The sequence below is a fragment of the Amphiura filiformis genome, chromosome 10, assembly GCF_039555335.1.
Source record: "Amphiura filiformis chromosome 10, Afil_fr2py, whole genome shotgun sequence".
Lineage (NCBI taxonomy): Eukaryota > Metazoa > Echinodermata > Ophiuroidea > Amphilepidida > Amphiuridae > Amphiura > Amphiura filiformis.
This window is the reverse complement of record NC_092637.1, coordinates 46,077,773-46,094,577: the sequence shown is the minus strand read 5'-3', so window position 1 is coordinate 46,094,577 and position 16,805 is coordinate 46,077,773. Positions and strand designations below refer to the sequence as shown.

Here is a 16,805-nt window from a genome sequence, read left to right as displayed (position 1 = left end):
ATGGCCGTCGGTTCATGTAAGGCCGTCGGTAGACGGAAGGTGTTAGTGAAAAAAGGTGTTGGTTAACAATAGGCTATTATTCACCCAGGGTGACAGAAAAAGGGGAGAATTATCAAAAAAATGATGAAAAATTGTGAATGAAATTGAATTTTACATAAAAATTGTGTGTTTTTATGTTGGTATCGCCTATTATCCTTTTTTTTTTTTTTTTTTGCTCTTCAGTTTTTCAAATCATGCAAAAAAAATTTGGGTCAACAAATCACAACTTCCGTCCGGTAAAAAATATTTCACGATACATTTACAAGTTGTGCCCCTAGGTTGAAAAATCCTGGCTATGCCACTGCCCATGTGCACTACACCTCTTCTTACAGAGTCACTGATTGGTTAATGTAATTAACCCTAACACCCAGGCCATAGATACCACAAAAGATCACAATGAAAACCACTGCACATGCATGAATCCCAGGGTCTGCGATGATGCAATCTTCCGATAACAAAAAGCAGGGTTCAGTGTTAGGGTTAAGTAACCAATCAAACTAGAGCTTTTAGATCTCTTAGCAATTCCAACCTTAATCCTACTGACTATTCTGAAATCTTTGATTGGCTCAATACATGATATAACCCTATTTGTAACCAATCAAAATAGTTCTTAGATGTCGTCAATTTGGCTGGTAGTACCCTGTAGGTTTTCAGGTAAATTTCACTTTTCCTATGACATTTAATTATGGAATTTACATTTGACATAATACATATTCCCTGATGTTTTACCCTTCATTGGATTCTCCAAAACACACACCTTAGAAAGAAATGTGACATGATCAAGGGGAATGAGCCACATGTCGGCAATTTTCAATTAGCAGTTTTTTACATCATTTTCTGCCAGTTTACAAATGCTACATTTTGACCCCATCAAAATCGGACATCTGGTTACCGAGTTATGAGTAATTTACCAATGGCTGAAAAAAATAAAAAAATAAAGAATTTGAACACAGTTTTTGCCATCTCAAAAACAATATTAGCGACATCCGACTCATTCCCCTTGATCATGTCACAAATATGTGGCCAACTTCAATACCAAAATCACAATTCCATGACTTCAAATTTTCTATGACTTTTGCCAATTTTGAAATTCCATGACTTCTGAGCTCTGTACACAATGTCTAGTCATGACCACAGCAGCTTAAAGGAGTATCCCATCATGCATTGCAGTACATCTGCATGCTCCATAGCAAATGTATACAAAATATTAACAAGAGCCACTTAGATATTGAGAGCTATGGATATTAAATTCACAATACTTCAGGGGTCGTACTTTTTCAAACAAAAGTCTAAACTTCCCTGATTTAAGCGAGTAATTGTAAGTTGAAGTGAGGGATTTTGTGTACTATGACATATTTAGTTCTATTATGGTACCGCAAAGCATAATGGGATACTCCCTTTAGCTGCTGTGAGTCATGGCACGATGTCCTACTTGTTTTCTCATTTTTTTACAAATATATATATATATCACTTACATCCTTGGCAGCCAGCTTCATCAATACCGCCCTCACAGTCTTCTACGCCATCACATATATGTAGACTAGGAAGACACAACATGCCATCTGACAGACCAGAAGAACTTACACATTCTAGGCTACCCTCTGGACCTAACAGAATGACAAAGAATACATTTTCAGCGATTAAATTTTTGTTTGTTTTATTATTTTTGCGTTGGGGTGCGTTGGTGTACATCTGTTTTCACCCGTATATTGTATGAACTTAAGCGGCTACCATATTCTTTGGAAGCGGTCCCAAATATACATTATCATTGGGTGGGAGGGGGGAAAATCTTGTGTTTTGTAGGGATCAACTGTATAGATAATGATATCTTCATTTGAAGAGCTTAGTTTCAAAACCCCTTACATCCACTTGAGCAGGGTAGGATGAGCATCCCACCAAAAACTGCTTTTGTTGAAAACCCCCTTATATCAGTGACTTTTTTGATGATTTTTTGATGTGTTCTCAAAATTGCTCAAGTGGATGTAAGGGGTTTTGAAACTAAACTCTTCATTTGATAACCAAATTATTCCTTACATTCTGGGCAGAATTCATCGCTGGCATCAGTGCAGTCAATCTCACCGTCACAAAACCATGTAGGTGGGATACATTCCCCATTTTCACAAGGTAATTCATCTTCAAACAAACCTGAAACATGAAAAACATGCATGGTTAAAACATGAAAAAAAAAATGGTGTAAAATCAGACAAAATCATTGAATTATTACATAACTGACTCAGTTTCACAGTCCATGTTGGAATTCCTTTTGCAGTCTCTATGGAGTACAATTTTGTAATTTTGCTTCTTTAGTTAATTGCCAGAATTTCAGTTGATTCCGATTTTGCGAGTTATGCATGATTATGTGTATTACACTGTTACATATGCTAGTGTTGTAATCCATATAATTTAAATTTGGATTTAAATCTAAATTTAAAATTGTACATAAACATTATGTAGCCTGAGGTTTCCAGTGGGATAATAATCTTGACTTTTTTTGAGAAAAGTGGAGGATGAGGCTCTGGATCACAAAATGCCCTTAATTACCGATAATATAATTTACGGTTAATGGTTATAAATACAAAGAAAAATATTAAAGCCATATGGTGACAGATCTTTTAACATGAAATTATTTTTTAAACCTAATTTTTTGGCATATTTGTAATGTCTACACATGTCCCAACCAGCCAAATTTTGTGTGTCTGTCAGGTAAAAACAGCAATCTTGAATTAATGCTGTATTTACCTGAGACGACAGCATTAATTCACACCTAATGTTCCACATAGACAATGGCCAAGATGTCATGGTTTCTTTCATTTTACCTCATTATTTTGGTTTAAAATGGACAAAACGCTTTCCTGACTAAAATTACTTATATTACTTCATCATTACATCACACATAGAGCTCCACATTCGATAACCAATATGTCCAGTGTGATTTCCTTCATTCTACCTCATTATTTTTTTACCAAAATGATGAAGTAATATTATTACTTCATCATTTTTGGTAAAGATTTGCAAAGTTGAAATCGGACACAGAATATTATGGATACAATTGCAAAGTGATGTTTCAGTTTCAGTTTTTAATTATAATAAATAGCTGCTCTATAATGTTAGTAAATAAATGTTTTCCATTTATGCTCCAGGAGCACTGTTGGTTAATGAAATCTCAAATATGCTACATGACCCAGTAACTAGTGCTGTGGTCGGCACCGTTTTTTAATGTTGACATGTCGATATAATTCAGTATACCGGCGTCGACAGTATGTCGACATAAAAAAAAAATTCTTTAAAAAAATAATAAAAATGCCAATTTTTTTTTTTAAATTTGTATACAGTTGTATATTTTAATTACTTTTGCTTCTATTGAACAGCTAGCAATGCATACTAATTCAATGTGTCCCTGACTGTTCAATAGAAGCAAAGGTAATCAAAATATACAAATTTATCCAACTTTGTAAAAAAATGTTGGCATTTTTTTTTTTTAGTAGCAGTATTTCTCTGGTTTCCAACCTTGAATAACAAGTAATTTTGGGCCTATAACTTGCTTTTCTGGCCAAAAATATTTTTTGAAAATTTAAAAATTTATTTTTTTTTTTTTTTTTTTTTTTTTTTTTAGAATTTTTTTTTGATGTCGACATGTCGGGATACGTGCCGACGTCGACATTATGTCAACATAAGGCATGTCGACCACAGCACTACCAGTAACCCAGTTTCTCATACACTAAAAATGGTTGAAAAATGCTATATTTTGGCCAAATTTCAACCATTTTTGGTGTAAATTTCTCAAAGTTGGTCAGAATTTAAAAAAATAAAAAAACAGGTCCTAGATATTTTTATGTAGTTATTAAAAATTAATAAAACAAATTTTTGGTTACATGGTCCGAAAAAATTTGGACCAAAAAAGTGTTGTTTTTTATTTTTTTCCAAAAATAAGCATTTTGCCCAAATTAAAAACTTCGGTCGAAGTTTTGCCACAAGTTTAAAAAATAACGGTTAGTTCATGAAAAGAAGAAGTGAAATTTAGCAAAACGCGACAAGGTTTATTTGCCCGTAAGAGAGCTCTATTGTTCCGCTATTGTATCCGCTATTGTATCCACTATTGTATTCTATTCATAAAAGCTACTGCAAGAATCGCGGCAATCCCTGATCTTGCAGGTGTCTACCGCCGGCGATTCGCATTTATTAACATTCAAAATGATCCCATACTCTTACATTTATAGTCTTATTAGTGCTTTTTATATAATATTCAGAAATTGCAATTCTGAAAACTACAAACTTTGAAAGTGAAATATATTTACCATCGAAAATATATCATACTTAAATTCTATACAATCTATAGATACCCAACCCAGAAGTACCCATTTATTTTCTAAATTTTTGAGTGAACACGATAATGCGATTGATTTTCTTACGCGTAAAATACGGCCAATTCAGAAAGAAAATCTTGTTTCACGTATAGGGCCAGCTAAGGGCCTACTATAGACATTTTCTTTTTGTTGGCTGGCCGCTGAGCTACATCTTTTATTTTACTAATTATAGATACGCCAAAACGTGTTCCCATGTTGAAAGTGTACAAGCTATTTCTACTTGCTTTAGAGAGAGCACAATTGAATGAAGACGATTTATTTATGCCAGGATTTCATTTAATATAACTATTTTTTATTTTAATAATACCCAGGCCATACCTAACAAGAACATAAGGAAATATTGTAAAGGCCATAAATATACACACTCATGCATAAGGAGACAAACATGATAAAGTTAATATGTTCTTTTCATTCTCGTTCATTAACCTTTGGAACTTGGTGTTGTTCAACGATGTTTTAATATAAAATTATACACTGACGTTTCGTACAAAAGTACTTTATCAAAGTAAGCAAAATAGAGAATGTCTGCGAGCGCGGAAAATAAAAATGAGAAACGCGATGTTAAAAGGTGCGTACTAGAAATGGCGCAACACGCAAATTAAAGCAGCGCGAGCGAAAGCAGTCGCAGAAAAACTCTAGATATTAAATGAAATGCAAAGAAAGAGGAAGAGAGGCTGATAAAAAAAGGAAGAAAGTAAAGAATGAACAAAAAAGAGAAAATAGAAAGAAAGAAAAAAAGAAAGGAGGAAAGAAAGAAAGGAAGGAAAAAGAAATGAGAAGAAAGAAATAAAGAAAGGAAAAGGGAAAGGAAAGAATGAAAGTAGGCCTATGAAAGAAAGAAAGAAAATAAGAAAGAAAAAAGAGGAAGAAAGAAAGAAAGAAGGAGAGAAAGAAAGGAAGGAAGAAAGAAAGAATGAAAGAAAGGAAAAAAAGCAAGGAAGGAAAATGAAAAGAGAAGAAAGAAATAAAGAAAAGAAAAAGAACTAAAAAGGAAAGGAATAATGAAAGTAGGCCTATGATAGAAAGAAAGAAAAACGAAAGAAAGGAGGTAAGAAAGAAAGAGAGAAAGAAAGAAGGGGAGAAAGAAAGAAAGAAAGAAAGAGAGAAAGAAATTAATACAAAAAACTGCTATAATGGAGAGAATGAAGATCTACCAAATGGGCAGGGCGTGACCAAAAGGAAATTAAAGTTTTAATGCAGAAAATTGGACATTAAGTCCGATGCTATCAGGGCCAGCAAGGGTGCCGTAATGGCATATAGTATGTATATGAATGGATGAAATAAATTGATTGATTGATTGATTGTATGTTGTTCCTTCAACCAACGCTAGTGATCTGAACCTGAGGTTTGGAGAAGGCCAGTGACTTTATATATTTTCTAAGACATTAGATCTGTTTAATAATTTATTTTATTCAAAAGAAAAACGTCAAGTGTTCAAACTTTAAAGCTCTTTTTTCGAAACAGCGATTTTAATTTCAAGTTAGATCATTTTACCAAATCAGGGCCGAATTAGGCTGTTTAGCTTAATCATGTGAAGTGACCTCTTGAAATGATATCACACTGATCAGACTGATCTTTATGTTATTACAGTGAGGCCCACATACAAAGTTCAACAAAAAGTGAACGATGTTATAGCTTGGAGGGCTAACAAACCAACACCGCCAAATTCGACTGACGTGTGTACAACGTGGGAAGCTATGAGGAAATTGAACACTCGTCTGATCATGCATGTGTTTATGGTTATGGATAACGGTTACTTAGCAGCTCTCGTTCTGCTTGGGTTTATTGCATACACTCTATATATAGTCATCAATATGTCGTTTCCAGTCCCTCGCTGAACTATTGGGTTCAGCTATTAATTTTTTTAATAATTCTTACCCCATGCAGCTGATTGGGGTGGTTACGGGTCGTCAAAACCACTAACCGCGAAATGAGGATGTCGAACCAGTTTGCCCCGCAGTGTTAAAAAGAACCACAAACCGCGAAATATGGATATCCAACTAGTTTGCCCCTCGAAGCTTCAAAAAACCACTCATCCCGAAATATGGATATCCAACTAGTTTGCCCATAGGGCTACAAAAGAACCATTAACCGCGAAATATGGATATCCAACTAGTTCGCCTCGCATGGCTACAAAGAACCCATTTACTGCGCAATATTTTTTTACTTCAAAAAAAGAATTAATATCTACCAAAAAACGTTTCAAAACGTAAAAAGGGGCCAAAGTTTAAAAATCTTTCCTGTGTGGCTTTTCACCCTTTTTTAAACTTGGTCCCATTTATGAAAGTTTCTAAAGACCCATATGAAGTCATCTTTAGGCTACTTGTTTGTTTTCTTAGTTGTCATTGTTCATTTTGTAGAGTAAATGAATTAATGTTCGATGCGTGATTGAAGTTTTTCCGTAAAGACGTTATAATGTATTTTGATTTAAGCAAAAGTAGCAAATACTCACTTTGTTAAATTCTTCATCGTCTTGTGTGATTCTGCGCCTCATGTACAGATGTAGGGCCTATGCAAGTTGACAGACAGTCAATTTGCTAAGTATATATAATACTTTACTACTCTCTATGAACACGCAATATAATAAAACATAAACCTTCAAATGATTTTGATAATACATAGCCTATGCTTTTGAACAGTCTTAATTAAACCTAATTGTAGAAATTACTACTATACTGAATGGGACCAAGTTTAAAAAAGGGTGAAAAGCCACACAGGAAAGATTTTTTAAACTTTGGCCCCTTTTTACGTTTTGAAACGTTTTTTGGTAGATTTGACCTTACAGATTAACTTATCAAGTCTTTGCCATTCTAAATATGTATACATTTATATACTTTAGACCAACAATTTAGCAGTTATGAGGCCCAAATATTTCTGTAATTCCAGGGTTAAGACCACCTTTAAGAAAACAAGATATGTTTGTCCTTCACCACTGTTTCTGAGGTAGGGTTAGTAGGTCAGATGTTTTTCTGCGGCTTTTCTGAACTGCAGCTTTGACTTACATTGATTGACACAGCTCTCTTCATCACTCCCATCTGAGCAGTCTCGTTCTCCATCACATTCCCAACTCCCAGGAATGCAGACTCCATCACCACACTGAAAGTCATCTGACAAACCTGAATAAATGAAGCACAGAAATTGGGCTATTCCAATTAAAATCCACACTACCCCTGTGGAAGATTTTAGAAATATCTTCCACAGGGGGAATATGTTTTTCACATGTAATTGGCCAGGGTTAATTTTGAAACCCAAACTTCCCCTGTATTATGACTTTACCTACATCTTCCACAACTGGAGTGAGTATTTCAAATGAAGTTACCCAATTGTCTATTCTGTTCAAAACTCATACTCCCTCTGTGGGAGACTTGAGCTAAATCTTCCACAGGGGGAGGGTGGGTTTTAAATGGAATAGCCCATTGTAAGTCTATTAGGGATTCAATCATGTTTCACCATTGTTCATCACCGATTAAGAACGATGCGTCCAGGTCGTCTGAGTGGTTTACTTTGCGAGTAAACCTCGAACAACGGTGAAACATGATTGAATCCCTTCCAACAACGAAACAAGCTAAAGATGTCTAATTCACATGATTCTTTCATTCGGAATGTCCATTTGTCATTGTCACTCAACCTTACAAGAAGATTGCGGTATTTCTCTATTGATTTCAGCAATAAAACTAAAGAATAAAGCGGTAATATTTAGCTTCTACCACCAACATAAGAGAGTTCATGTTTACGCATATGTTCCAGGCATGACGAATTTTATGTGCTCATCCGTAACGCGATGGATTCATTGCCGATTAACAATGCTTGACTCCTGTATAAAGGCATAGGAAGAGTTGTTCAATCAGTAATGAACAGCCGGCCATTGGCCTGTAACTTTTTGGCCTGGCCGGTAACTTTTCTGACTGGCATCTAGTTGCCGGCCCGGCTGGCCAATAACTTTTTAAGATCAAGCCCGGCTGGCCTGTAACTTTTTGAGGCATATTTCGAACACTGGTAATGAATGAGGGTTTTATTTGATGAAAGAACACTGTCAAACAAGCATGGACATCTGTGGCCTGGGGAGGGGACAGTTATATGCCATGTTCGAAGTGACATGCCACCCAAATTGGGGTAGGTTTTTCACTGAAATCCTTACGTATTAAAAGTCCATGTTTTTAAAATTTATGTTTGGTCAAAATGGGGTCAGTTTTTACAGAAAATTCTAAAGAAATAGCTCTGTTTTTTGACAAAAATCACCCTTCAGTACAAATTTCCCCTACACATGAATAAGGTTTTGCAGCTTGTCAAAATATATTTCAAGTACTCTGTGGTCACTGTGCATCCACTGTCACATAAAAATTCCATACTGCCTGTGTTTAGAAACACAAACACGAACAAGGATCCACAGACAATTGAAATGAAATCCTCAATTGCAGAACATGCCAGTAAAGAAAACCATCTTATTAACTGGGACAATCCAAAAATTCTAGCTACGGACGACACGAGAAACACCAGATGGATAAGGGAGTCTATCTGGATCCGGAGGAAATCACGACCAAGCATGAAAGAGAGTCTAATGAACAGCGACGAGGGGGTCTTCCAACTGAGTCACGTCTATGACTAATTGATCTTGAGGGCGTCATCATCTCCCGATGACGTCATACCATCCAACAAAGGATCAACTGGCATACCATTGAGAAAGGCAACAGACTGGATTGCCGAAACTGTATGGAAAACATGAGTTTTTTCTTGGAATTTTTACTATGAAAACTTTGAAATCTGATTACTGTATTCCTGATGAATCTCTTCAATAACAAACACACCCGACACACACAACACTTACATGTACAGTTAGCTTCATCACTGCTGTCACCACAGTCATCAAAATAATCACATCGCCAACTATTTGGAATGCATACACCTGTCAGACACGCCTCATAATCACCATCCGCAGGACCTGAAATGTCAACATTAATATTTATTAAAGGTGGTGTTTTCTATTACCATATTCGTTCCATTTAACCGCCCATGCCAGTGTTCGAAATTGTGGTTGTCCATTCACCCAGGACAACCAAAACATGCACTGGACAACTGAAAATAATGCTATAGTTGTCCGGTGGACTACACCCATCGAATGTGTGTCATCGGCCCAGTCATCGGCCCTCAGACACACACACACAGGCATAGAGTTCTGCAGCAGCATGTTTTGTTGACATTAAATACTGTTTACTTCATTTGACAGTAACTAATCCATAAATTTGACAACTCAAATACAAAGGATATAAGTTGACAATCTTAATGTTATGCAATCAAGTTTACAACACTGTCAGCTACTGTCAGTCTTACAATGAGCAGAAGTCACTGACCAACCAACCAACCATAACATTCAAGTACCAATATTGATTATCTCAAGTGGCCTGCTGCAATTGACCAGAAATGAACTGTATGATTTTCCTGTTATTTTGTAATAACAAAACCATGTTTTCCTTGATTCTGGTATGAAAATGAGCAAATAGAATTTAATGTCTTGTCAATTTGGAGTTATGAAAGGGCAACTAAAACTGATATTAGGTAAGTTTTATCTGTCTGGAATCTGTATTGCCTGTTCTGAGGGAATTAATGCAATGTAAACAAAACCAACCATGGCTGATATGTGGACATTGTGTAGTGTTTTTCAGTACCCTGTTTTCCATGGGTGACTGTAGGAACCCATGGATTCGATCCATGTACCGGTGGACAACCAAAGATATACAGCCAAAAGTCACTTTTTCAGCATGTTATTTTGCTCAAACCTGACACAACTGATAAATTTTTAAATATTTAAGAGTAGCCTAATTGTTCATAAATTGACTACACTCACTCCACTTCATGCTTACGAACAACCAAAAACTTTGGTGGACAACCAGAAATTACAACCTGGTTGTCCGTGGGACAACCCCTTTTATTTTCTTAATTCGGACACTGGCCCATGCCCCTGTAAGCGCCACCCTGCAACTTTACAACAAAAACAATGTGAAATTATTAATCGCCCATCCAATGTTATCAAAATACTTCAAGCTTACCTGTTGAGCATGTCGAGTGACTATACATGCATGCATGTGGGAAATTGAGCATTAAAAGTATCCAAAATGTGCACCAAAATTAAATAATGATGTTATTTCATAGTGGATAGATGTATAGATATTAAAAAATACTTTACAATAACCACCTGCAAAGCCAAAGGCCAAGTTTGAGGTGATTCTGACTTCAAAATTACATTTATTTGCAGGCAGTCTCCAGTATTTCATTTTTTGAGTGTTCACTAACTGTGAGTAACTAAAATACTATCAGACGATGATTGTTGGCAATTTATCAGTGTCAAAAATAAGCGCCCACCCAAAATGACTTTGTTAAGCGCCTGACACGAAGATATAAGGATGATGACGCTGTGCAACGTCGGGCTAAAAAAATACATGAAATTTAAGCTTACCAAATATGATTTACCAATCATAAATTTTGGGCCCATGTGCAAGCTACCTCACGAAAGACATATGTTGGCGATCGTTAGTCTAATTGATGTCTGCTTCCTCTTTTTACATTAACTGTGTGAATATACATGATATAATAATACTGCATTTGTGAAATTTTTGAAATCAAGTTTTCGAATTCCTCACCCTCACGCCAGCTGATCACTACATACAGCGCGTCACCCATTAAGTGTCACCCGAGAATTGCGACCAATCAAAAGTTGATAAAACTTTTGACCAATCATAAGAAAGACTGGCTTGATTCCTTACGTGATTGTCATTTGTCAAATAAATAATTATGCGCGTATATTGGGGGGCCTTTGGGGGCGCCAGCCCCCCGGGGTCAAAGCAAGGGGCGGCAAAATCGAAGGGGGCGGGGGAAGAAGTAGGGCGGCAAAAAGAGGGCGGCGGAAGAAGAAGGGCGACAAAAAGAATAAGTAAAGAAAAAGGGCGGAAAATGTGAAAAAATAGGACTATACATCAAAATGTGTTGCCTTTGGGGTGGTAGCGCCTATAAATCCTTTTATTTTTTTTGCTCTTCACTTTTTCAAACGACCGTAAAAAAAATTGGGGCAACCTTTTCGGGCTGTTGAGGAAGGGGCGGCAAAATTGGCTTTTCTTCAGCCCCCCCGGGGAAGGAGCGGCCACGGTAGGCCACTGATATAAATGGCAACTCGGGTATGATTTGGGGTAATGCATAAATAGGAGTGTTGGTGATTATTTATTTATTTATTTATTTATTTATTTATTCCGTCCTTCCAATCATCCATTCATTCATATGTATTCAGTACTCACATAAAAATATTACAGCACATATGATAAAAAAATATACATTATAAATACATACAAGATGTGGTCAATTGCATGAAATACCAGATATAGCAACGAAATATATGGATTATGGAGTAAACACCAGACGAGTACCAAGGATAGCCCAATAAGCCTCAATAAAATTGAGGCTTATTTTATTGAGGCTTATATCCATTGGGGTCCTTAAAGAAAAATGAAATGGGAGAAATAAGCAGATCAGGCAACATAACCAAATAAATAAATAAATAAATCCCAAACCCAAAATATTGCACATAAAAAATAAATAAATAACACCCAAATCCCATATATTGCACATAAATTACGACCAAAAGGGAAAATATCAAACCCAATCAATACCTAATGAAAGAACTCTGCTCAGTTCTTATGGCTTGATCCATCAGATGTTTTTTGACGGTATTTTTAATCTTTGATTAGTATACTTCACGTGAGAGAAGTAGAGTAGGCCTACCTGAAAAGGGTATAATATTGCAATAAAGAAAGCAAAGGGTATAAAGAGCAGACAATTCTATACTCACAAATACATCGAGCTTCGTCTCTTAGATTTTCACACTGTAGAATCCCATCGCACACAACAGTATTTGGTTCACATTCATCACCGCAACGAATATACTCACTGGGACCTGGCACCAAGAAAAAGTGTACTTTTAAAATTGTTTGGATGGAATTGCATAATATACAAAGTGAATGAAAGAAAAATCGGAACCTGCGGGAAACGATGCCAGGCTCTTTAGATGTCCGGTCGAGAAATTATGCATTACAAAAGAATTATTTGTTTACTTGTTTGTGCTTGTTGATTTGTTTTTCAAAAGATTAATTATTGCTCTAAAATAAAATACATATTTGCTATAATATTAGCCTCTTTTTAACTTTGTGAATGGAAACTTTCCAAACCATGGAGCTATGAGATCAAAAAGTTATGAAATAAAAATGAACACATTGTTTAAGGCACAAATAACGTAATGGCTATGGCTATGTAATTTGTAAATGTGATCGCCTCAACGACAGATAGAAGACTCACAGGGAAACTCAAGTTGTTAAGTAACATTGACTCTCTTTTTAAGGCACAGGTAACGTATAGTGAGAATAAGTGTGTTTAAAACAAACACTTCATACTTACAATTTGCACACAGTCTTTCATCTGATCCATCTCCACAGTCATCTTCACCATTACATAATAAAATTGGCTTGACACAGTTACCATTAGAACACTCAAATGTCCATGGTGTACCTAACGTAGAAATATAAATGGTAGTGAGTATCACCATTACACGGTAAAAGAGGGTTGATGTATGAATATAAATGGTAATGATTTTCACCATTACACAGTAAGAGAGTTGAGTTAATAATGCAAATACCATTAGCACACATACACTCAAATATACCTACGGTGTGTATGTGAAGTATATTTTATATGAGGTTATTGAATTCAACAAAATACTTTATTAACAATTTATTGTATTTTTGACTAAATTTTTAGCTGTCACTTACATACTGGAGATGGTGATAGACCTCCTGATCCAGCAGTTGGTCCTGAAATGAAACATAAAAACAGTTTGTAAATTATAACGACATTAATTAAAATCGAAAGATTTAAAGGCTTATTGAGTGATCCCAGCGAAAGTGTAAAAGAAAAATTACAATTGTGTATGTATTGCCTATAGAGGTGAAGGATAAATCATAAAAAGGGTATTTTCTCAAATTAAAAATTTGGCAAAAAACGTCAAATACATGTAGGTAAAATTTATACAGGTTAATATAAAATGTCTTTAATACACAGCTTTCAGCTTAACGACTAGCAGGCTATGTTAGCACATCTATATGACACTAACAAATGTGCCAAAATCTGAAATTGAATTGAATTGAATTGAAATTTTGTTGATTTTTACGATCATCCGGATGAGCAAATCACTGAATAGGCCTTTAATTGTGAAAATACAGACTTGACATTTAATATGGAATACTTTTTCGCATAATTCCAAGACTGGTCTGGTAGAGGTCTGCATAAACGGCACGGGCTAAATATTCATTGGGGTGTGTCGGGAGATGGTGTAAAATAATTGTATGACAGAAAATGTCCTTTCCATTAGTTTACATTATGGCGCTCATAATGTATTGAATCAGCCTAAAATGGCGGATTTAAGGAGACTGAATTTGATTTTTGTGGGGGTAAAATTTCTGAATTTGAGCAACATTATTCTGATATTATCAAATTCATTGGGGGTTGAGGCGATTTTACTGAACCTGAATACCAATAAGTGTTCGTCTGAACTGAAATGCACCTGTGATCCACCAGTTTTGAGAGTGGGAGGAGCTTTAAAAAATATGGCTCTTAAAAGTGATACGCACTCAGAAAGTTTGAATGGTCCCCTGGAACCAAAAGTTATAAACTTACTGTACACAAAGAAACAGTGAGAGTTCATTGGACAACCAGGAATCCACACAGTTGTTTTTGTACCGTAAGTTTATAACATTTGACCCCAGGGGGCCATTCAAACTTTCTGAGTACGTACAGCTTCTATGAGCCCTAATTTTAAGCTCCTCCCCTGTTCAAAAACTTGGTACATTGTAAGTGTATTTCAGCTATGAGGGATGCCAGTTGCTGACGAAGTTTAGGAAATATCACCTCAAACTCCTATAAATTTGATAATAACAGAACCATGTTGCATAAAGTCTGAAATTGTGCCCCCCACAAAGCTCAAATTCAGCCTCCCTAATTCCGCCATTTTTAGGCAAATTCGCTACATTATGAGCACCATAATGTAAACATATGGAAAGCACATTTTCTATCAAACAATTATTTTACACCATCCCGCGACACACCCCAATTAATATTTAGCCCGTGCGGTCTATGCAGACTCCGTCCAAACCAGTCTTGGAATTTTGCGAAAAAATATTCCATATTAAATGTCAAGTCTGTATTAATAGCATGCAGTATTAAGTCTGAATTTTACGTCAGATTATAATTCATAATAAATAGTTGCCATTATGAGGTTTGTGTGAAATAATTGTGCTTCAGGAGCACAGTTGATTGACAAAATATCAAAATACATTTCATCTGTCTCTTTCTCGCCACCATCTCCATATCTATATTATATCCTTCTTTTTCTCTTTTCCTTTTATGCTCTCCCCTTCCTTATATTTCCTCTCATCCCCTCCTCCTCGCATCCCTACTCTACCTTGCCCACCCATCTCAGTCCCTTCCCCACCCTCATCCCCCCCCATGACCCCTCTCCTATCTTCTCCTTTCCTCTCTTCCCGGATCTCCTCTTCTCTCCTTTCCCCTCTATGAGCACACTAATAATATGTAAATAACACAAATATTCCCAAACCTGCGGTTGTCATTTTTTGCTCGGTGGTTGTCATTTTTTGCTCGGTGGTTGTAGTTTTTACAGTTGTTTGGCTGGGTTCGGTGGTCATCTTTGGAGAGGTCTCATCATTTTCATCAGAATCTTGAACATTAATTTCAGCTGGAAATTATACAGTGAAATTGATAAATAAATGGATGGAAGAAAATATTATAGATTAAAGGAGGATTTTGTGATCCTAGCATCCTCTTTTTATGACATTTTTCAGTACATATCCACGAAAAAAGCCTATTCCCAAAATTTCAGTTGATTCCGATTTTGCGTTTGCGAGTTATGCATGATTATGTGTAGTAGGCTACACTGCTCCATAGACAATGCGTTGTAATTTCGTTCTGGTGCACCAGAACGAAATTCAAATTTCACGATATCTTTGCAAAACGAATTAATCTGCAAGAAATATTTTGTACATAAACATTATGTAGCCAGAGGTTTCCAGTGATATAAAAATCTCAACTTTTTTTGAGAAAAGTGGGGGTGATGAGGCTGTGGATCACGAAATGCCCCTTTAATATTACCTTGATGAATATATATAGATGTTTTATAATATTATATAAATGAATTTTTTGTCTCACCGTCCGAAAACTGGCATTTGAGGGGATATCGCCGTACCAAAATTCCTAAAAATTCAATCCAAAAACGTGGCGCATACCCGTATGCCATAAAAAAGAAGACCCCCTGAGACTTTTATAATTCAGACTGACATTTATAGAACACGGAAACAGTCACCATGGCGAAACATTATGGGTATCAATGAGTGATTGCACCGGTGCTCATGCAGCTGCTAAAAGTATAGGCGCTATTGTATTTTAAATATTCGACGGGAAAGCAAATAAATTAGCCTATATACGTTGTTTTTCCTATGAAATAGGCCTATTCCAAATGGAGAGATTTTATTCAAATCAGTATATAATAATAAAACATAATATAATATAATATAATATAATATAATATAATATAATATAATATAATATAATATAATATAATATAATGTAATATAATATAATATAATATAATAATATAGTATAATATAATATAATATAATATAATATAATATAATAAGAAAGAAAGAAAGCAATCAGTGGATGTTTGTAATGGTAGGCCTATCATCTGTTCTTCCAAGAGGCCCGGCCGTGCATCAGTTATTTTTCGGGTATTGTGAAAAATCTGTGAACCAAACTTACCTGGTTATCAAATTAATCAGTGACAAGGTTATCACTGAATTTGACTTGTGCTATTTGATGTTTTAATAATATTATTGCATCAATAAGCATCTGTCAAATTCAAAGATAACATTGTCATTGATTAATTTGATAACCAGGCAGGTTTGGTTCTCCCCAGAAGAACTGCTCTGGCGGGGCTTCCTGAAACAAAAATACAACATACTTACGATCTGAAATTTCAAATCCTTGAAAGCCAATGTCATCGAGGTCCCCATCTTCCTCAGCATCATCTAAGCGTGCCTGCACAGCAGTCTTAATAGCTTGTCCTAAAGCGTCTAAATCTATGCCTCCGTCTGGGCCTAGTGGAGGCCCATCATCACTTTCAGGTGCACCACTGAATATGCCACGACTTGTGACTTCAACACTACCAGGGCTGTAATAATGGTAATTATTGTTAATGGTATTTAGTAGGCCTAGCAATGGTAGTAATGATTTCCGTAATTAAATAATCTCATAATTATTATCGTGTTTCTCCGTGGAAGGGATGTTCAGTAGTAT

General features: G+C 35.8%; 1 protein-coding gene across 1 annotated transcript in view; it reads right to left on the bottom strand.

Moving 5' to 3' along the window:
* LOC140161924 (uncharacterized) overlaps positions 1-16,805 on the bottom strand; it is a 91,028-nt gene that overhangs the window by 13,190 nt on the left and 61,033 nt on the right. The window contains exons 5-13 of the mRNA XM_072185219.1: positions 16,475-16,680; positions 15,052-15,189; positions 13,211-13,252; positions 12,840-12,950; positions 12,238-12,342; positions 9,229-9,342; positions 7,406-7,519; positions 2,074-2,184; positions 1,515-1,646 (exon numbers count right to left, since the gene is read on the bottom strand). Coding sequence (XP_072041320.1) covers positions 1,515-1,646; positions 2,074-2,184; positions 7,406-7,519; positions 9,229-9,342; positions 12,238-12,342; positions 12,840-12,950; positions 13,211-13,252; positions 15,052-15,189; positions 16,475-16,680 — 1,073 coding nt within the window. The remainder of the gene's footprint in view (positions 1-1,514; positions 1,647-2,073; positions 2,185-7,405; positions 7,520-9,228; positions 9,343-12,237; positions 12,343-12,839; positions 12,951-13,210; positions 13,253-15,051; positions 15,190-16,474; positions 16,681-16,805) is intronic.